Source organism: Python bivittatus, unplaced genomic scaffold, assembly GCF_059951505.1.
Source record: "Python bivittatus isolate LINGU-HERP-01145 unplaced genomic scaffold, Pbiv_v1 ctg000700_np1212, whole genome shotgun sequence".
Lineage (NCBI taxonomy): Eukaryota > Metazoa > Chordata > Lepidosauria > Squamata > Pythonidae > Python > Python bivittatus.
The window spans coordinates 29,011,526-29,034,102 of NW_028277098.1; the positions used below are offsets into that span (position 1 = coordinate 29,011,526).

A 22,577-nucleotide genomic window follows, 5' to 3' on the forward strand; every position below is an offset into this window, starting at 1 on the left:
ACAATTCAAAAAGTAGATGAAGTCAGGACAGAAACTAAATTTGGTTTCATTACAATTCCAAGATACAGGATACAAATTAGAAGCATCACAGTTACACAGAATGATATTTTTAAAAAGCATGAATGTAAGCCAACACAGTCTTCTCCAAAATAGACTGAGTCATCCGATTCCAGAATGGCTCTCTGGAACATCCCTGGTTTAAGGATGTTTTTGAAATCTTAGCTTCATTGGGCCCATTTTGAACTCTGGGAGTATGTTGTCAAAAGGAAAAGAACAGCAAGAACCATATTTACTTTCTCAGGACCAACAGGCTCAAACTCCTTCCAGATTACCTCACAAGATATATCTCTGCCACCTTCGCAAATAGCCCCAATTGTCTCCACCAAACCCTGCTCTCACCTGGATCTACTAGGAGTTCCTGGTCTCTCACCCCAGGAACTCTGTTCAGACGTTCCATCTTCTTGCTGGAGAGGGATGTCACTCTTCCTCCTTATCATCACCACATATATTCATCTCAAAACTCTATTTCAACTCTTCTGTTTCCTCCAAAGCACAACTTTTCTTCCCACTGTCCTCAGACAGTTCAGTTCCCATCAACAGTCCTTGGAACACTCTCCAGCTGGCTTCCAATATCACTCCTTAATTGGATGGAGTTCTTTTTCCCAGGGTATATCCCAGAGTGGCTATCTTCTTGCTCTCCCCTTCTTCCTGGAAAGTCACAGGCAATCAAATGGCAGCTATGGCAGCCATGAGGCTCACTCAAGTGGCAAAACTCAGTCTAATATATGTGACTCCAGTCCCACTGCCCATACTGTCCTGCTGTGGCACAACATTGCCAAAAGCATCCAATGCTCTCTTAACTAGCCTTCCAGCTCACCAGTTCTCTCACAGCCATTGTTCTTTCACTCTACAAATCTGCTGATTGGACACCTCCAAATCTGCTGATCACACACTTCCTACTGGCATTCCCATTCATTTTTCCTCCACTGGACACTCTCTGTTCTTCCTCTGTCCTTTTCCACTTTCCCTCCCAACAGCTTCTCCACTCTTCACCAAAAGAGCATACAGTATTAAATTTAACGTTCCCAAATTCTACCAGTGACAAAACTCCATTTCCTTCATTTTCACTTTTCCCTCCCAAACAACTACCATCTCCCAGTGCCAGCTTACCAAAAAGGAATTACTCCCCATGTATTTAAACAAATTCCCGATCACATTAACAGTTACAAGGTGTTGGATTAGCACAGGGAAGATCTGGGTTCTAGTCCACCCTCAGCCATGGATACTCACTAGGTCCCTTTGAGCAAGTTATTCTTTTTCAATCTACCTCAAAAAGTTTTTGTTGTGGGAAAAAATGGGAGGAGGGAGCACTGTATATGCTGCATTGAGCTCCTGAACAAAAGTAAGGATATAAATGTAACTAATTAATTAATTAAATTGCAACTTTTGGGGGTTTTTTTTGAATCCTTGGGGACAAACTCAATCCAAGAACAGTGATCTGTTCACCCCTTCTTAATATGCCAAAAGACTCTTAATTCTTTCGAAGACTCTTTCTCTATCTACAAACTGACAAACGTGGGGAAATCCTTATCAGAATTATTCTACCTAATACTGAGCCAAGATTTACATATAAGCCATAATCATTTTCTTAGGTTGTTCTTATTTCCCATATTTGTAGGGTTAGTAACTAAAACACTCATTTCATTTAAGGGCCTTTATATTGGAAACAGGAGCCTATGACACAAGATAGGTTGGTTGCCAATATCCACAAGTACAGTAGTATGGCCAATAGTGAATAAACAGAGAGTACAGTTTCCCCTATCCCTGCTTTAATTATTTTTTGGAACTAATCTTCCCATCCATTGATAGATTGATGCATCAAAAAATAAAACATGCCACTTGTAAAAACAGTTGTAGGCTTGCAAACAAGTCTTAACAGGTGGCAGCAACTAACCCCCCTGTCTCTGTTTGGAAGCTAAGCAGGACTGGGATGCTGAAAGAGTAACTTTTCATCTTGTGAAAGTAGCAACATAATAAGACATTACAGCTGCTCCAGAACATGCTAGGCAAGCAGTTATGGGAGCACATCAGTACATCCATGTGACACCTCCGCTCTGCAGGGTCCACTGGTTATAAGTGAGGATCCAGGTACAATTCAAATTGATGGTTGTCATCCAGAAAGTTCAACGTGGTTTGAAGTCTAGTTATCTACAACATTGCAATTGCCTCTGCCCATCCTATAAGATCTGACAGGGTCCCTTCAGCTAATGCCACCTTGTGGGGTCCCAGAGATGTGCCTTCTCTGTTGCCATTCCTGGAATATTATTTCCCCACAGGTCCACTTGGACTCATCCCTCTCTGCTTTAGAAAGACATCAACACTCAGCTTTTCAAACAGGCCATGAACTGAAGTGTTTTCTGATACTGATGAGTGAGGAAAGATGGCTGAAACTTTTTCTTTATGTACTTCCTCATAGCATCATTTAATTTTTATACCTTTTGCATTCTGATTGTTTTTGTAGTGTTTTTAAATGTACACTGCCTTGAGTCTCTGATTGGCAGCCATATAAATCTAACAGATGAACAAATAAATCTTGTTTCCGAGAAAACTAGATGGACACATTCACCCGGTCACCCCAAATCAAATCCAAAGGTGTCATCTTTTTGCAGAACAAAGGAGACAAAAAAGTAGATGCTAGAGCAAACTGCGCAGAAGCTATTTTAAAAAAAGAGAGACAGAAAAAGTGCTCCTAAGCTATCTTTCTGGTATATCCCCTATTACTTTTTCTCCTATGAACACAATTTACACGCAGCTAACTAAAATCAATTCTCTCCCAGCCACGCTATTATAAAGCGAACAAGCGAGCTAACACCAAAGTTATGAACGGTAATAATAATCCCCATGTCCTCAGCCTCCGAGACCCGACAGAGAGACCCACTGTGACACTAAGCACCGAAATAATCTTAAACTTAGCAGGATTAAGCGTGCCAAACGCCAAACCGGGACGGAAACCAACACCCACAACTAAATGAGGAAGTCTTAGCCCGAGCAAGGCGCATGCGCGATGCCAGGCGCGCCGCCTCCGCGCTGGCCTGCCAATAGGGGTGTGGCGTAGCTCACCGCCGGGACGCGAAGTTGAGTTCCTCCCGAGGGAGTCACCCTCCGGCCAAGCATTTCTCGCCTCGCGGAAGGGTCGCTTTTCCCTCGTGGCCTTTTTACCCGCGACCGCGCGCTGCTATTTCCGCCATGGCGGACGCTGAGCTGACGGCGGCCGAGCGGCCGCTCACCGAAGATGAAATGGCGGAGGTGAAAAAGGAAGTAAGAGAGTGAGGCGCGGTGCTGCCGTGACGGCGGCGGGCGCGGGACTAGGGCGGGCGCACGCACGCTTGGCGTGAGGGTCCGGAGCTTCGTGTTTGGGGGGAAAGGGGGCGCCTCCGTGATGATAGGGGGCGGTATAAACATGGGGGCCCAAAGAGTGTCCTTAAAACATCGGGATCGAAGGGGTGGAAGCGCAGCAGTTGCCATGGCGTCGGCACGTCAAGTTTCCGTGTCGCGGCGGATTGGCAATTGCTCTCCGAGTGTCGTCGGCGCGGAAATTCCGCCAGGTGTGGCTTTTCCTGCCGCTGCGACGTCAGTCCTGCTTTGCGTGGGGCTCCCTTCAGGCAGCCTCCGTTCCGCTGAGCCAGAAAGCTTCAAGCATCGCGAGGCGGGTTGCTGGGTTTGTCTCCATCTGTCAGCAGCGGAGAGGTGAAATTTGTACAATTTGGGGAGGGAAGGTTTTTGTCCCCTTCCTCCTCAAGGGGCAAAGAGCGCACGTTTTGGATGCCTAAAGCCCCCAGTTTAAATTCCCAGCATCTTTAATTGAAAGCATCAGCTAACAGCCAAAGAGAACATCCAAAAGTTGCTGGATGGATTTGTTGGGTTTCCATCCTTCTGTTTCCCTAGAATGCCTAACCTTTTTGCCCTCACACCTCCCTTTAGTGCAGTCTTAATGTACACACCTTCCATAAAAATCTGAACACCAAAATGAACAAAAAGGAACAATGAAAACAATACAATGAAGCTTTGTTTTTGATAAAGGCATAAAAAACAAAAAAGCAAAGATTGTGCCTCCTCTACCACCATGTTACTCACTTGAAGCTAGTATTTTGAGAAAGGTGGATTTATTATAACAATGTAGAACTAAAATGTTCTTCACACCACCCCTGGATTCTGTCTGCACCTCCCCAAGGGAGGTACACCTCACAATTTGGGAAACCCTGTCCTAGAAACCCTGTATATCGCACTTTCTCCTCTGTTTTTCATCCAATAATCAGGTCCTTCTGAGATGGTTGGATAAAGAGGTAACAGTTAGCCCAAACTCATTCAGGGAACTTCTGTGGCAAAGGATGGATTTGACTCTTGGTCTCCTCAGTCTGTAACATCTTAACTGCTACACCATATTGGTTTTCCTTTTCATATTCTGTTCATCCTCTTTGTTCTTCCAGGCCCCTTTGTTTTCCTCAATTCCCTTCATGGATAGGCGTCTACACCAAATTGTACTTTCCCCATAGCAGTTTCTCCTGGAGTGTTTATAGGAATTCCCCTTCCTGATATCTGAATGTTGTACATAAATGAGTCAGTGGATGTTGGTTTTGCCTTTCTTCTATTTTTCCAGCTATAAAGTACAGTGGGGCAAAAAAGTATTTAGTCAGCCACCAATTGTGCAAGTTCTCCCACTTAAAAAGATGAGAGAGGCCTGTAATTTTCATCATAGGTATACCTCAACTATGAGAGACAAAATGGGGAAAAAAATCCAGAAAATCACATTGTCTGATTTTTAAAGAATTTATTTGCAAATCATGGTGGGAAATAAGTATTTGGTCACCTACAAACAAGCAAGATGTCTGGCTCTCACAGACCTGTAACTACTTCTTTAAGAGGCTCCTCTGTCCTCCACTTGTTACCTGTAGTAATGGCACCTGTTTGACCTTGTTATCAGTATAAAAGACACCTGTCCACAACCTCAAACAGTCACACACCAAGCTCCACTATAGCCAAGACCAAAGAGCTGTTGAAGGACACCAGAAACAAAATTGTAGACCTGCACCAGGCTGGGAAGACTGAATCTGCAATAGGCAAGCAGCTTGGTGTGAAGAAATCAATTGTGGGAGCAATAATTAGAAAATGGAAGACATACAAGACCACTGATAATCTCCCTCGATCTGGGGCTCTACGCAAGATCTCACCCTGTGGGGTCAAAATGATCACAAGAATGGTGAGCAAAAATCCTAGAACCACACGGGGGGACCTAGTGAATGACCTGCAGAGAGCTGGGACCAAAGTAACAAAGGCTACCATCAGTAACACACTATGCCGCCAGGGACTCAAATCCTGCAACGCCAGACGTGTCCCCCTGCTTAAGCCAGTACATGTCTGGGCCTGTCTGAAGTTTGCTAGAGAGCATTTGGATGATCCAGAAGAGGATTGGGAGAATGTCATATGGTCAAATGAAACCAAAGTAGAATGTTTTGGTCTAAACTTGTCGTGTTTGGAGGAGAGAGAATGTTGAGTTGCATCCAAAGAACACCATACCTACTGTGAAGCATGGGGGTGGAAACATCATGCTTTGGGGCTGTTTTTCTGCAAAGGGACCAGGACGACTGATCCGTGTAGAGGAAAGAATGAATGGGGCCATGTATCGTGAGATTTTGAGTGAACACCTCCTTCCATCAGCAAGGGCATTGAAGATGAAACGTGGCTGGGTCTTTCAGCATGACAATGATCCCAAACACACCACCTGGGCAACGAAGGAGTGGCTTCGTAAGAAGCATTTCAAGGTCCTGGAGTGGCCTAGCCAGTCTCCAGATCTCAACCCCATGGAAAACCTTTGGAGGGAGTTGAAAGTCCGTGTTGCCCAGCGACAGCCCCAAAACATCACTGCTCTAGAGGAGATCTGCATGGAGGAATGGGCCAAAATACCAGCAACAGTGTGTGAAAACCTTGTGAAGACTTACAGAAAACGTTTGACCTCTCTCATTGCCAACAAAGGATATATAACAAAGTATTGAGATGAACTTTTGATATTGACCAAATACTTATTTTCCACCATGTTTTGCAAATAAATTCTTTAAAAATCAGACAATGTGATTTTCTGGATTTTTTTCCCCATTTTGTCTCTCATAGTTGAGGTATACCTATGATGAAAATTATTCTCTCATCTTTTTAAGTGGGAGAACTTGCACAATTGGTGGCTGACTAAATACTTTTTTGCCCCACTGTATATATCTACAATATATAGAATATTCACTTTTTGTTCAAGATCATAAGTCAATTTCTCTTGTGATCTTTTAGATTGTATTTATTATTTTATGTTGGAACAGTAGTCAAAGAATAATACATTAAATTTTAAATAAACATTAAATACATTATTGTCGAAGGCTTTCACGGCCGGCATACGATGGCTGGTGTGGGTCTTCCGGGCTGTGTGGCCGTGGTCTTGAAGTTTTGTTTCCTAACGTTTCCCCAGCACCTGTGACCGGCATCTTCAGAGTGCAGGATCTCCCCCCCCTTCCTTCCCCCCCCCCCCCTCAGATCTCTATAAATACCCACAAAAAGGGTCACATCACCCTGGGCACAGAGAGAACTGCTCCTGTCTGTGCTCCTGCACTCTGAAGATGCCGGTCACAGGTGCTGGCGAAACGTTAGGAAACAAAACTTCAAGACCACAGCCACACAGCCCGGAAGACACACACCAGCCATTAAATACATTAAATAATATATTAAACACCAGCACACTCTGCCCCTTCTGATAGCAGCCACCCCCACCATGCTTGTGCCCAGCCTTGACAGCCACAGGCACATGGTTGCATGCCCAGCAGCAGCCACTTGCGCTGCGCCTCGATGACCACCTGTGCACCCTTCCACAGCCGGTAGCAGCTGGCCCCCACCATGCTTGTGCTGCGCCTTAATGGTCACCCTTGCATCCTCACGTACTCTCCCCCACCCAGCAGCAGCCATCACCAGCCCTGCCACACCAGACTGCGCTGCCCACCTGCACCATCGTGCACACACACCCACCTGGCAGCAGCCATCCCCACCTCATTCTCACCACGCCTCAAGACACCTGTGCACCCTGCAGCAGCCACCCCCAGCCCTGCCACACACATGCCATCCACCTGCACACCCTTGCACACCCTCCCCCAGCCGGCAGCAGCTACTACCAGCCCTACTATGCTCATGCCTTGCTGGCCACTCACGTACCCTCCTCCACCTGGCAGTAGCCACTTACCTGCCCACCAGCCAGCTTCCCCATTGACTCTGTTTGTTGGAAGCCAGCAAGAAGTTGAGAGGAGGTCCTTGGTTAACAACCTGCGATTCTCGGTTAACAGATGGCAATGGGGAGTGCCAGGATTGCTGTCATTAAGCGACGTAGTCACATGATGTTGCACTTTATGACACATCACAAAGCTCTAGTAATAAAAGTCAAAAGCACAGTGAAAAAATGGGATTAAAATTAAACATAAAGAAGACCAAACTAGTGACAACAGATACTACTACAACCAGCTTTAGAATTCAGAATGAAGATTTTGAAGTTATAGATAGCTTCTGCCTTTCAGGATCAACCATCAGAAGTAAAAGGAACAAGCAGTCAAGAAATACACTGCAGACTAGCACTTGGCACAGCAGCCATGAAGGCCTTGGAAAAGATATTCAGATGCCATGATTTCTCTGTATCTACAGAATAGTGCAAGCAATGGTACTCCCTGTAATATTCTATGGAAGCAAAAGTTGGACTTTGAAGAAGGATAGGAAGAGTATTGATGCTTTTGAACTTTGGTGTTGGAGAAAGTTCTTGAGAAGACAATGGACAGCCAAGAAAGCAAATGTACAGTGGTACCTCGGGTTACGAACGCCTCTGTTAACAAACTTTTCGGGTTACGACCAGCTCTGGCCGCAAAAATTTACCTCGGTTTGCGAACTCTGCCTCGGGGTACGAACAGGATGTGTGGCCATTTTCCCTCCTGTGACACGGTCCGCGGCCATTTTTCCGCCCCTGACACGTGGTCCGCGGCCATTTTTCCGCCCCTGACACGTGGTCCGTGGCCATTTTTCCGCCCCTGACACGTGGTCTGCGGCCATTTTCCGCCCCTGACACGTGGTCGTAGGGAGGGGGACTCTCCCTCCAAGCAATAGCCGCCTCCCTGTCCTCCATGCCAGAACGGATTAACGGTAATTACATTGAACCTTATGGGGAAATTTCGGGGTGCGACCAATTCGGGGTGCGACCAGAGTCACGGAACGAATTAAGTTCGTAAACCGAGGTTCCACTGTAAATATCTTCTCTGATTTCTTTCTTGAGCAAATTCACATGGTAAAGAAGGCATGTTTCTAAAGCTGTTTTACTGTCATTGTACATAGGAAGACTGTATGAGGGTATAATTGAAAAGTCACAGCCTGTCAGGTTCAGCGGAAAGAACTCCATGAGACAGTGCAATACAGTTCTGTTGCGTTTATTAGCTTCCACCTCAAGACAGAAATCTCTCAGACTGAACCTACGTTCCCAAGCCAGCAAGCCACAACACCGTGAATTCCTTAGCGTGGTTCCAGTCTCATCTTCTTAAACTTCCCACGCTCCTGTTGAGGGCTAAGGAAATGCTTACCTCCCTAAGCGTGGCCTTCATAACACCATTCCCTCACACAGCCATCCAGTTGAATATCCTCTCCCTTTTCCATGTTTAATAAATTAATATCTTATGCATTGCAGTTGTTATTGCTTCATTTTCTCTTCCTCCTTCACCTATAACTGAAGCGATAGATCACTATAATGACAATAGTAAAGTTTAATATAAAGTCTTTTACCAAAGATTGTGAACTTCCATTCCTTTTTATTATTAAATACTTCTAACTAATGCTTAGTACTTCATGATATTTGATTGCTAATTCAGTAATCCTTAGATCAGTACCATGAAAAAGATGATCTCATGAACAGGAGTTGAGTCCAAGACTTGACTTACTCCTTGTTCTTGATAACGTACAGTACTGAAAATTCTAACTTAAACTTATTTGTCAGGTATTATTTATGATTCATTGCTCCTTCATAGTAGCACATAGAATAATTTATATATTAATAAAGTTAAACTTTTATTAACATGGTCTTATTTTTATGCTAGGTTTTAGAACGATTACGTCGGTATCTGTGTGACAAAATAATTGCAGAAAGACATTTTGACTATCTACGTTCAAAGAAAATACTGAGTAGAGAGGACACTGAAGAAATCTCTTGTCGAACGTCAAGTAGGAAGAAGGCTGGGAAACTGCTGGATTATTTAGCAGAACATCCAAAAGGACTAGATGCACTGATAGAATCTATCAAATGTGAAAAAACACAAAACTTCCTGTTAGAAAAAATAACTGATGCTGTCTTGAAAGCAAAAAATGAAAAACTTGAAAGCCTTAAAGGTACTGTTTAATAACTGAATATTATGTGTGCTAGTGTATTACAAAAGGGCTTATAAAAATAGCTACATAACCTGCTCTTATGCATATTTACTTTTAAGTACAGGTAGTCCTCACTTAGTGACCGTTCATTTGATGACAGTCTGGAGTTATGACAGCCTTGGGGAAAGTGCTTTATGACCCCTGCGGTCACTTGATTGCAATTTGTGACCTTTTTACGACAATCGTTAAGTGAACCATTTGGCCGTTAAGAGAATTCCGGCAAAAAACATCCATTGGGGAAGCTGGACTCACTTAGTGACCACAGTGATTTGCTTAACAACTGTCGTAAAAAAGGTCTCATCAACTTAATGACCAAATCGCTTAGCAACCTAAATTCCGGTCCCTATTGTGATTGGACATTGAGGACTACCTGTATGTTCCTATGAATTCTGTAAGAGATACACAAGGTATGTCAAAATAATCTGCCTTCCTTTGTGTCATTGAAGGCACAAAAATTTAGAAATAATGACATATATTCAAGCATAAGAGCCACACAATGATTTTTTTTAAATCAGGTTTTGGTTGACAACCTAGCTTAATTCCCTTGAGTCCTTTATTGTGTATTGGAGTGGTATGATGTATCATGATAATTTCTATATGTCTTCCAACCTTATAGAATATTTCATTCTGATTCTCAGGGACACTGAGGATGTTGAACTAGGCTAGACAAATGAGCACTTGTCATATGTTGTTATGCCTATTGTATGACAATAGGGTAGCAAAATCAGAAGTCTTATTTTGTTGCCTCTATTGCATTTACTAGTAGCTTATCCTGTAGCTTTAGTTTGAGTGGTTCAAAGGTTACTAACATTCAGGGATGATATATATAAGAGAGTTATAAGAAGTCTGCTGAGCTCTTCAAAGATAAAAGTATTTGTATCCATGGTGACTTAGTGGGTAGATTTCAGAAATCAGATTTTAGGTATAAGATTGTAAGATTGACCATCTGTCCTTTCAGTCCCTCTCCTTAATGGATAATTGTAATTAATTGGGGACTATAGATTGCATAGGTCTAGATTATGATAAATGTGTCATTGAATAATGGGTAATACTTAGTGTCTTTAAAGGGATAGTCATAGAGCCCCTCTTGAAAAAAACTGCTCTGGATCCAGAAAATTGAGTAAGAATTTCTTAGTTGCTTATACCATTTTTGGGAAGAAAATATTAAAAGGATGGTAGCAGTCGAGTTTCAGACACTCTTAGAGGGAACTGGTTATCTACATCTATTTCAGCATGAGTTCAAATCTGATTTTGACTGTGATTTCCCTAACAGACAATATAGTATTAGGAGAGTGCAATCCTATTTGCTTGCTTGATGTTTTGGAAGCTTTCAATACAATTGACTATTGCATCTCTTTAGATTTTCTCTGCATGTTGGGGATAGTGTTGTACATTGTATTGTATTGGTTCATTCAAAGTCAGTCACAAGAAGCATTGGGTTAACTTTTAGCTTTCTGGCAGTTGTGCCCAGAAATATCAGAAGGAACCGTTTTCTCTCCAGTCTTAAGAAGTCAGTTGGGGCAGTCACCAGGAGATTTGGAGCATGGTATCACCACTTTGTTGATGATGTGCAGTACAGTTTTCTATAAAAGAAGCTGTAAAGACATAGCGATGATGTCTGTAGCTGGAGGTAATAGGCTAGATAGGAGCGATAGATCTGAATTTTGTCAATAGAAGTTTCATGGGTGGGTAGTTCCAAGTCCCTGAAAATATCATTTTCCTGACATAGGGGGGATTGCTCTCTGTTCAGCAGATAAAAAGTTTAAGGGAGTTTATAAGATCATAATTGTCTCTAAGATGCCAGGGACACAGAGCTCATTACTAGCTTTGGTTAGTATGTCAGCTACTGCTGTTCATGGACAAGAATAGCTTAGTTTTTGTACCCTGTGCATTGGTAACTTCCTGTTTTGATTAATGCTGTATGTGGCGCTTCTCTTATGCATCATCCAGAACTGTTGTGTGGTATACCATGCTGCTGCCATATAACACTATAGTTGAAAGAGCTGCATTGGTTGCCCATTTGCTACTTGGACAAGATTAAGATTTCATATTAATAACCTCTAGGTGGCAAAGAAGTGTTTTATAAATAAATAGCTTCTTGGCCTGATCCATAGGGCTGTATAGACAGTCTGGATCACAGCTAGGGTTTCTAGACATTTTCTTTCCAAACCGTCTTCTTTCTTCAAGAAACAACAATACAGGGTATTTCTTAAGTTGAATTTTGGAATAAAAGTTCTATATAAATCTAAGATTTCACAAAAAAGAATAAAGTTGAACAGATAAAATTGTGGCAAAATAATCCAAGTTATGGCAATAGTTAGCAATAGTTAATATACCTTTTACACATACCATATCTGTAAGTAATCTAATATCTTTTTTACAGGAACAAGTTGTAACAACTGCATGGCTTCAGTATGTGAGCAACCAAACAATCTCTCTAGATCACAGTCAAATGAATCTAATCTGTTTGAAAAACAAAGAGACAGAGAAAACACCTACCTACATTCAGAAGAATACAGTACAGCTGCTTTTGCATCTGCCTCTTCTCTTTGTTCAATGAATTTCCCTATTACAGAGGTTGGAAATATGGAAAATTCAGTTTTCTCTACTCTTCCAGGACCTGGAGATCCTGGAGCACCTCCTATTCCAACAGAATTGCAGAATGAACAAGAGGAAATATCTACTTCTAGTGAAAATCCCTTTCTACCATTACGATCCCGCTCACTTCTTCCATAGTGGTTGCCTTTCTTGATTAATTTTAAAAGGGTAATATTATGCTGGATGTTGCCTTAAAAAAATGTTTCTAAACAGTCAGTTCACTAAGAGAACAGAGTAATTCATCTTAAAAATTGCTTACTGTACATGATTGTATTACTTTTTAAAACTGAAAGTAGGTGTTTTCCGTAAATGTTCATATTTAACTAATCATCAAGCTGCTTGTATTGAGTTGTGCAAATTATAATCCTGTACTTGTGTATTCAGAAGTAAGCCCCACTGATTTCAATGGGACTTACAGGTAAGTGAATAGAGGCATTTAAAACAATTCTTGCTCTATTGAAAAATAATATAGGAAAATGAATAATTAAAAAGATTTAGTATTTATACATTTTTGTAAAAATGTACTGTGTTTGGGGTTATAATCTCTCACAGTTGTCGTATTGGAATAAAGCTTCAACTGAGCAATTCTGGTTAATATCTGGAAAATGTTGCATTCTGCTTGAACAGTATAATCAGGAAGTAATGAAGACCTCAGTAAAGAGGGAAAAATACCTTCTGAATTAAAGTATTATGACTATATCTTTGAAGATTGATCAGTCCCGTCTTATACAGGTGGTCCTCGTTTAATGATCGCTTGTACAGCAGCTGCACTGAACAAGTGGTACTTACAACTGGTCCTCGAAGTTCCAGCCATTGCAGCACCCCAGTGGTCACATGATCGCAATCCAGGCACTCAGCAACTGGACTGGATTTCCGACCATCGCGGTGTCCCGCAGTGTTGTGATTGCGATTTGCAACCTTCCCTGCCTGCTTCCCCCAAGCAAAGTCAGTGGGGAAGCCAGCAGGAAGTTGGAAGTCACAATCACATGAGATCCTCACTTAATGACTCGTGTGGTCCTTACTTAACAATGGTAACCAGGAATTTTACCGGAATTGCTGTAGCTAAGCGTGGTCACATGACGTCGTACTTTATGATCTCTTCACTTAGCGATGGAAATTCTGGTCCCAATCACCATCATTAAGCAATGACTACCTGTAGGTGACTTCTTTTGTTCTGAATGATTGATTCTCCAAGTTAACTTTTTAAAAATTATAGCGATAAGTCTCTTTTAAATTAAGTATATATTAGGCATTAAATGTATACAGTTCCTTAAGAATTGGAGCTTAAAATACCTGTAGCATGCTTACTTGACAGTAAGTTTGGTTGAGCTCAGTGGAGCTTATTTCTGAGTGGATATATTTAAGTTTGCACTTTACAACATTGAGTATATTTCTAAAACAAAAATCCTCAGTTTCAGTGCTTATTTCTCAAGGTGAAACAATGTTGTATTGGACACATATTTTCTACTATGCCATCTCAGGGAGTGTAAGATCATCTCATATTTCAAAAGTTTTTCTCATGGCTTCATCAAGATGCAACACTGTAAAGGAAAGATTAGTTTTCTGGGCATTTAAAAGGCATATTTATTTTTTGGGTAGCATAAAAGTGGTTTTTTTTCTTCATCTTTAGCTTTTGCCATTTTTGTTTCTTGAACATTAGAAAACAATACGTTAGATTAAATTCAAATTTTACTTAGCCAAAAGCAAAATGAGTTTCAGTAAGGCTTCTGAGATAACAAAAGTTTATAAATAACTTTGTTCTTTTACAATATCTTGGATAAAATTGCAGCCAGTTACCTAGTTTAAATAAACAGATAGCTTTGTGTTTCACGTGTTATTCAGAAATATGTCTGAGTTCAGTAGAACTTGTTCCCATATAGACATCCATAAGATTACAGTCCAGTATTTTAAGAAGAGTTTATATGAACTCAAGTTGGTACTAGGTTATGTTATACAATGCACTGGTTCCCTGCTTCAGAATACATCTGTCTTGAGCCTCAATCTAATCTAATCATATTTTGGGTCTCCTGATAATCTGACCATTTCTGTTAACAGCTTTTTGATGCAAATGCTACCTCAGCTCAAACTTCCATGATGTTGTTTTATGGAGCATGAATTTCCTTGTTTGGCTACCAACTGCAGATGTTGCCAAATTTATAAAAAAAAACACTGTATTTGCATATTAATGGACTGATCCCTATTACTCTCATATTTTCTTTTAAAAGTTTTATAGCTTCCTTAGTGTTGAAATTAAATCGGGTTTTTCTCTCTATTGTGCTTCATTTCATATATGCCAAAACCTGTGTGAATTACTATAGGTAATACAGCTACATAGGCCAATTTTGATTATGATGTGTACTACAATAGAGAAAAATAACAAATACTGCTCTAATAAATAATATGTTTGGAAATTATTGTATTCTTAAGTCATACTTTTTAAAAATGTGTGCTTTTGTATAAAGCAATATTGAACTGAAAAATATTTAGAGGTATGTGCTTTCTGTTTAATGCTTTACAAATATTTCCCATAGGCAGTCTATGAAGCATTTGTATAATAAATGTAACCAATTTGTTTGTATAATAAAGTGATTTTTTTAAAAATAGTTTTCTCAGTGTATTTCATGTCCTAATCTTGGCTTCTCTTCACTGATAGTTGTGTACTTAGGCTATTAGGGGAAGCAAATGTTTTCTCAAGAATCCATACTTTACAGATATATTCAGAACAGGTCCTGTGTTATAGGTTGTACCTTGTAATTTGAAACTCAATGATCTGCAGCCTAGGAAACCTCTATCTGGCTCATTACAATTAAATTCTATGTCAGATGCAGTGTACTCATATGCTGGCACCCTCCAAAATTGAATTGCCTTCTGTAACAGTTACAGGCTTCTTGAAAAATATCTTATTGACTATTAGTTGGAAGCAGGATGCTCAACTGTGTGATATGTGATATCATTCAATAAAAAAGGAATATTTTGGTGCCTAAGCAAGAAAATCTCCCTCCCCTTAGGAAAAACAAAAAATGGATGCCTTGATTCCATTTAATGGCTCCCATAATTATTATTTTCTGATATCTCTTTTCATTTTAGAAATGGCTTTGCATATTCACAAATATCTATGAAGATGCAGTATCTAAGAATTGAAGTCACTGATAAGGTAGAGTGTTAATAACAAATGCCAGTGGTACAAATACGTTGTTGACTTTAAATGTATTGTGAAATAGATGTCAATACGAAATTTTGCCCCTGATTTGTTCTAACTAGTAGTCATTGTTAATAAAACTTTCTGTAGTAGGAAATGGTGTGGGAAACACCTCCCAGTTTATCAATGTACTGAAGTTTCTGATAGAAAATAATATTAGGAAAAAATAGAAAATTAGGTGTCAAAGTTTGCATCTATTATTATATGATGACCAAGAGGTAGTGAACAGAACAGGGGCTATGAGATAACAGCCAGTTCATAAACCTTGCATAATAAATGCTGCTGCATTTTTTTTTCCTTTTTGTTACGTGACTTTGAGCAGCCTGCAGTCCTTTTCAGCAAAGCCAAACTGGCAGGAGGGGGCAGTTGGAGAAAATGAACAGGTCTAAAATGAAATGGTAAAACTAAATAAGAAAAAGGCATACTGATAAAGGAAGTACTGTAAAAGGAATGGATTAAAAAAAATGTTACCATATGTCTAGACTATGGCTATAATTTATAGGACACTCCCTTATTCTAAACTCTCTTAAAGATACTTTCCCTCTCAAAAGGTGTTTATATTAACTAGGCTCCATGTTCTACTCTTGAACCTGCTGAGGGGATGGGTCAATAGATCATCACTGCATATGCCCAGAATCAACCATCAAAACAATAGTCCATGGCCTATTGCGCTGCCCACTATATCAGGACTGGCAATCTACATTCCCACACCCATTCCTTGCTAGGTTCAGGGGACCAAGTTCATTAATTTTTACTAGCAGATATTTTCCATAGAAAAGTCTACATAGATAACAAGGTTCTGTCAATGGACTTAAACTCATCCCAGCCTGCACTGGTCAGCTATCATTTAGGAGACTGTGATGGTAGTTTTCTAAGATCAGCTACTGCCTTATTGCTTATCACTTTTTTTAAACTGGTTTATGCATATATGCCTTACTCAATTCTATGTGTTTCTGACTTATTCCACTTGTTCTGTATGAAACAAATGATCAGGGTCAAATTACCATATTTTGGACACATTATGCAAATACCTAGTGCTCTAGAGAAGTCTAACATGCTGGGAAAGATGGAAGGAAAGAGATGAGGATGACCAGCAGCAAGGTGGATGAATTCAATTACAGCAGCAATGGGTGTCCTGTTGGAAGATCTGGAGGACCAGGTTGGGGACAGATCGTTCTAGAGAAAATCAACCTATGGGGTTGCAAAGGCAAGGTATTGGGGGAAAAATTTAATTAGTAATAGTTGTGCTCAGAAAAAACCTCATTGGCTATGACTTTGTCACTGTGTGAAGCTGCGGTCACCAAGAGTTGGCACTGACTTGATGGCACTTAAGCAGGCAGGCAAGCAAGCAACAAAATAAAAATAGTTTGTTCTAGAATTATACCTTTCCTGGAAGTTTCTGAAGTTCCCTTTGATATTGCTGTACCCACATAAAATGGCAAATGATTATTCCTTGCTTGTTCTGCATAGTGCAATACATTCAGCCCCACAGACTTATCCTAAATGTGTGGATATGCTTTCTTTTCTTATTGCTTGCTGTCCAATTTCATCTTCCGCAACAATGGATTATTTATTTACCATCCCCTGCTGCTTCCACATTCCTTTGTATTTGTTCATCAGCTTTACCGTAAGATTGATCAAAACAATATTATGCTGTAATTCTATAGATAGTCTTGAAAGTATTACACTTATATTCTGCCTTCCGATCAGGTTATGGAGATCGAATACTGTATATTTCTGTATTTTCTGTATTTTATCGTAACAACCACGCAAGGTAAAGTTTAGGCACTTCCTACTTTAATCCCAACACAACTTCTGAGTAAATATGCACGGAAGGATCGCACTGGTAAATATTGTAAAGAAGTAAGGGCGTGAAGGGGACTTCTCCAGCTCTATTCAAACGAAAGGCTATATAGCAAGAACTTTTAATTCCACTGTTTACAGATACGTATAGAAAAATGTAACTGGCTGCATACCTTTTAATTAGGGCTGTAATCTGGATTGCAAAAATACAGACGACCACAAGGAATGACGGAGAACTTTAATTCTTTGCTTCCATTTATAACTGTCCGGATTTTTGACGCCTATATACAGGCAGCCCTGTTTTAACGCATTGCGTTTAGAATTGGTAAACTCACGTTCCGAATTATCAGAACCGAGGCTTGAGGAAAGGGGATGAAATGTTGCTCATTATCTTTCTTTAGAATTAAAATAGAAATGGATTAGAAAGAGCTACTGCACCTCAAAGTTTAATAAAACTAAGCCCGCGCTAACCCATTGCTGAGAAGATGGGAATTCTTCTGAGCCGAGGAACGAATCCGGCCGGGCTACCCCCCTACAGCGCCTAGTCCAAGCTGAAAAGACTCAGAGAGACTTTCCGCATAAGCCACTAGCGCGGAACTTTCCTCTTCGCGTGCGCCGGTTCCCGAGGACGGGTGTTTCGGTTGCACGAGTCCCTGCCATGGCAGCAGCGGAGGGGAAGGACCCGCTAGGTTTCTTTGCGGCGTACGGCAGCGACAACAGCTCGAGTGCCGGCTCGGATGCTGAGGACGAGGAAGGCTCGGGTCGAGAGGCCAAGGCGTCTTCACAGCAGCCCCAGAACGGCATCCCCGAGGCGAAATCGCGCTTGCCTGGGCCCGAGGAGCTCTTCCGCAGCGTCAATCGACCAGCTTTCCTCTATAACCCGCTGCATAAGGAGATCGATTGGGAGAGTCGGGTCGTGCGAGCTCCCGAAGAGGTTAGCGAAGGTTCTTCTATTGCTCTGGGCGTACTTCTCCGGGCAGGGAAGGCGTGTAGCTCCTCCGTGGTTAGGAAGCCGTAGGATTCAGAGGGGTGGCCGTTCTAGTCAATTGTAGCAGAAACGCCAAAGGCTTCGATTTGGCTTAATGGGCTAGGCTAATCCATATAATATGGGATGGGTTTTCGTACACCTTCGATGAGTGCATAAATGAAACACACAGTGGTGTATTTTACGCCCATTGTGTATATTTGCTCAGACTTAACTTCTGTCTCTGCCCTCTGCACCGAACAGCCTTCTTTTCTGGGTTATATGGGGTATGGTAGGAGCTGCAATACCTGAAAGGCTGTCTAGCCTTTTCAATCCATTTATGTTATGGATTTCTCTCTCTCTCTCCCTTCAACATTGCAGTGATGGTTCAATGTTTGATTTTAGCATGCCTCGGTTTTGAAGGATTTTGTGTGTGTGTGTGTGTGTGCCTTCAAGTCAGTCTTGACTCCTGGCAACTGCCTGGACAAGTCCCTACAGTTTTCTTGGCAACGTTTTTGGAAGTGGTTTGCCCTGGCCTCCTTCCGAGGGCTGAGGGAGAGTGACTGGCCCAAGGTCACCCAGCTGGCTTTGTGCCTAAGGCAGGACTAGAACTCAGTCTCCCGGTTTCTAGCCTGGTGCCTTAACCACTAGACCAAACTGGCTCTCTTTTGAAGGCCCAGCCCATGTTAAAAAAAAAAAAAATGGCCCCTGTGGTACTCAATTTTTAAATGGCTCAAAATGTTAAACAATTTGGAATGATTTTTCCATTCAAATAATATTACCTTGTGTGGAATATGGGCCAAGAGTAGACAGACTTTAAGTTTCTAAGATCTGCTTAATATGTTTTTATTAAGCCTGCTAAACACAATGCTGTAGGGTTATGGCTCTGTGTGTGTGTGTGTGTAATTGAAGAACAAGGTATCTTCCATAATCTTTTGCTAATGAAATTTGTATTCTGGAAGTGAAACATGCTGTTCGTATATAGGATGTGTAGTGAACATTCTCTGCTTGCCAGATTATAGGTGCAGGCTCAATCACAATACACATTCATAGTGAAACATGGCTCTTGATCATATATAGAGTCAGGTTACCTCACCTCCCCCACCCCCCCCTTTGTTGGAGACATAAAAGGTCTCTGATATTTTCTTTAGAACCTTCTTGGGACAGGTGAGATATTGAACTCTCTGCTTGGAGAGAGAACTCTCTATTTTTAGCTTGCCAACACTATCATGTGTTTTGTCCAAAGCAGGGTTCCCCAAAGTGGTCAATATCAACCCCTAAGGGTTGTTATTGTTGTTGTTATTGTTATTTGTAGTACTATTACTTAAAGTAGTATTTATTAAATTATTTTCATATAGTAAACATGTGGGAGTCGATGAACAGTCTGAAACTTCATGAAGGATAAATGAGCTGGTCCAGGGCATTGTATTTTTTCTTTTTTTTTAATTAAATTGTCAGCAATTTAATTTTAAAAATTGCAATTTATCTACTTCTATATTGCCTGTTTGCATGTTAATATTTAAAGTTAAAAAAGGGTTTTTTTAATTTTTATCTTTTCTTTTTTTAAAATCAAGCTTGATTTTACTTATCTCTTTTGAGAGTGATTTATCACTCAAAGGGGTCAGGAAGGCCTAATATACTTTAGTTACCAACCTCCATGCAACATAATGAGAATGTGGCGCTAGTGAAATTAGTTCTTTTTTTTTTTTGCATGTTGACACTTTAAATTGGTAGAAAAGTAGCACATTTTTGTGTTCTTTGTGCCATCTCTCTCTCAGACACTAGGGATAGGAGGTGGATGTCAAGTGAGGTACCCCCAGGAAGAAAGGTGGTCAACACAGGAGCTACAAACCACACTGCATGTGGCAGGTCCAGGCTTCTAGGAAAGGAAGCTTGGCACCATCAGCTTTTCATTCTGCTGGCCTTAATCAGCTGCTGCATGATCAGAATTTATTATTTTCTTGACATTAATATTTCTTATTGTTTTCACTTTTACCTTTTCTTACAGCGAGGAGTTTGGTTAAGCTATTTGTATGTCTAAATGGCCATAGCATTCATGCTAAATGTTTATTACAACTTGGCTAGATTTTCAGATATAAGATGAATTTCTATCTGTTATAGCCAGGCCTTTCAAATATAGTATTCCCAGTACTGGTCTTTTCATATTTCTTTCAACAGCCTCCTAAGGAATTCAAGGCATGGACCACAAATGCTGTGCCTCCCCCTGAGACTTACATTGTCAAGGAAAAAAAGCCTCCGCCTCCTCCTGAGCGTGATATGGCAATCAAATGGTCAAATATCTACGAAGATAATGGTGATGATGCTCCAAGGCATGTAAACAATGTACATTTCAGTGTACATACAGAAGAAGAGCAAGAACACGTTGAATCAGGTAATAGTGTTCAATTTCATTCAAAAGAAACCATGTTGGCTTTTTTTGTATATGAGTGCTATAATGGGAAAATATTTCTCTGTTTGAAGATTGGCATTTCTTACATGAATTATGCAGAGGAGTTTTGAATCCAGTCATAATATTAGTAATATTAAAGACAACTTAATCCTAGACTTGAGAGCAGCTTTTCGTTGTTTCCTGTGAAATGTAGATGAATATAAAGTGCATAGTCTTACCAAGGCTGCATGTTTTGATTAGGATAATTAATACATTCAACTTTATACATCCACACTTACATTAAATTCCTGTATTTCTGGGGAATTTTTACTAACAGCTAATAATATTGCTGGCCACAGAGTCATGCTGGCTTAATGTCTAATCTACCTGTGTCTAAAGTTGACTAATGATTTGAAATTGAACAATTCCTTTAATAAACAGGAACAGAATTTAAAGACCAAATTAAACAAAATTCATAGAGAAGGAGGAGGCTCAGTGGCTAATGCCTCCTCAGTGCTGGGTTTCTAGAATAGTGTTCCCCACTCTCAGCCCCTGGCTGTGGTTAAAGTCTAACACAGTGTTTCTCAAACTTGGCAACTGTAAGACATGTGGACCTCAACTCCCAGAATTCCCCAGCCAGCTGTCTTAAAGTTGCCAAGTTTGAGAAACACTGGTCTAATACATCTGGAAAGCACCAGGTTTTAAGCCAGGTTATAGAGGGCTGAGCTAGAGCATCCACAAGAGAGTTTGTTTAGCCTTTTTTCAAACATCACTGGTGATGGAAAGCCCTAAGTCATTGAATTCATCATTGGATTGCTTTTATGGTTTTATGGTTAAGGGAGTTTCCCTTAATCTCCCTTCCTGTAACTTCTTAACCATAACAGCAATTCAGTGATGAAAAGGCTAAGCAGGATTGGACCTGATTAGTATTTGGATGGTTGATTATTAGAAAATTCCAAGGCTATAGTCCAGATTCAGTAATTGGGGAAAAAAATCCAGGAAATGGCAACTTCATACTGCCTTTGTATTAATGCCAATAAGGCTGCATGAATAGATCCATGTCCATGTAGAAAAGTTGATACAACTGACCGTTTTTTCACATGCGGCTTTTGAAATCTTTAACTTACACACACTGTCTCTTATTTGAAGATGGTGAAAAAGATGAACCCAGCTCATTTAAGAAACGCAAACTAAACCCTGATGAGCAGACAAAGAAGAAAAAGCAATGATGAATTGGACAAAGACTGATAAATTTATCAATGTCAGAGTTCTGATTTGATTGATGTTTGTTGTAAATGTCAAGCCTATTAATGGAAATGTTTCTAGTGGAAACCTTTTAATTACAACACAACTTTTTAAACATGTTGTGGTAAATATTTGTGTTCATATAGACTTTGGAAGTTCATGTTCTTTTCACACTTAAGAAAGAATCTTGTGACACTGTAAACTTTAACACACGTGGTATAAATTTATTGGCCTTTACAATGCCACAGGAGTTTAATTTTTGGAATAAGTTTTAATTTTGCAATAAGCAAATATTACAAAAAATGCTACATATGAACAATGATGATATGTGAAACATAAATGTAATAATTGTTTACTGAACTATTGTGATAGATTTTTTTTTCTTAATAAAAATGCTATTTTGGGGGGAAGGGAGAGTTTTTAACTGCATTGTGGTGAAAATGAGATTGTTTTGAAATGTTTATAAATAGTTTACTAAAATAAAGCTGTATGTTTCAAAGATACCTTTATTACAAATTTCACTGAAATCTAATAATTGAAAATTATATTTACTTCTCTGTAGTATTAGACAAACAAACATTAGTCTATATAAGTTGAATTTATTGATAACTTTGAGACAAATCATAAATACTTTGCTTCATAGTTTCCAAGGGAGCTCACTCAACCCACTTAATCTAGAAACAGTCTAGCAGCTGTACAAATAAAAGTATGATTTTAGGAAGATAGAAAATATTTTCACGATATTAAGCTGATGAGGATTTGAGTAGAACTTCCTCTACAGCACCTGCTTTTTCTCTTGAGACCTGTCTTGGCCAGCAAACATGGATCAAATCTTTGATATTTACACAGAATTTCTGACTGTAAGCCTATTTGTTTTATATATTGTTCCTTTTGTTTTA

General features: G+C 40.3%; 2 protein-coding genes across 3 annotated transcripts; both read left to right on the forward strand.

The window, feature by feature from the left end:
* Positions 1 to 3,179: 3,179 nt before the first annotated feature.
* Positions 3,180 to 14,660, forward strand: BCL10 (BCL10 immune signaling adaptor). 2 transcript variants are annotated; one of them, XM_088153714.1, is made up of 3 exons: positions 3,180 to 3,306; positions 9,153 to 9,441; positions 11,864 to 14,660. In XM_088153714.1, the coding sequence occupies exons 1-3, from the start codon at positions 3,247 to 3,249 to the stop codon at positions 12,214 to 12,216; spliced, it is 702 nt and encodes a 233-aa protein (XP_088009840.1). In that variant the 5' UTR covers positions 3,180 to 3,246; the 3' UTR covers positions 12,217 to 14,660. The 2 variants fall into 2 exon arrangements, with proteins under 2 accessions (XP_088009840.1, XP_088009839.1); XM_088153713.1 differs by having other exon boundaries at positions 3,186 to 3,318.
* Positions 14,661 to 17,663: 3,003 nt separating this feature from the next.
* CUNH1orf52 (chromosome unknown C1orf52 homolog) lies at positions 17,664 to 22,181 on the forward strand. The gene is made up of 3 exons (XM_007437563.3): positions 17,664 to 18,014; positions 20,223 to 20,436; positions 21,583 to 22,181. Exons 1-3 carry the CDS (start codon positions 17,739 to 17,741, stop codon positions 21,660 to 21,662), a joined length of 570 nt encoding a protein of 189 aa, XP_007437625.1. The 5' UTR covers positions 17,664 to 17,738; the 3' UTR covers positions 21,663 to 22,181.
* The last annotated feature ends 396 nt before the right edge of the window (positions 22,182 to 22,577 follow it).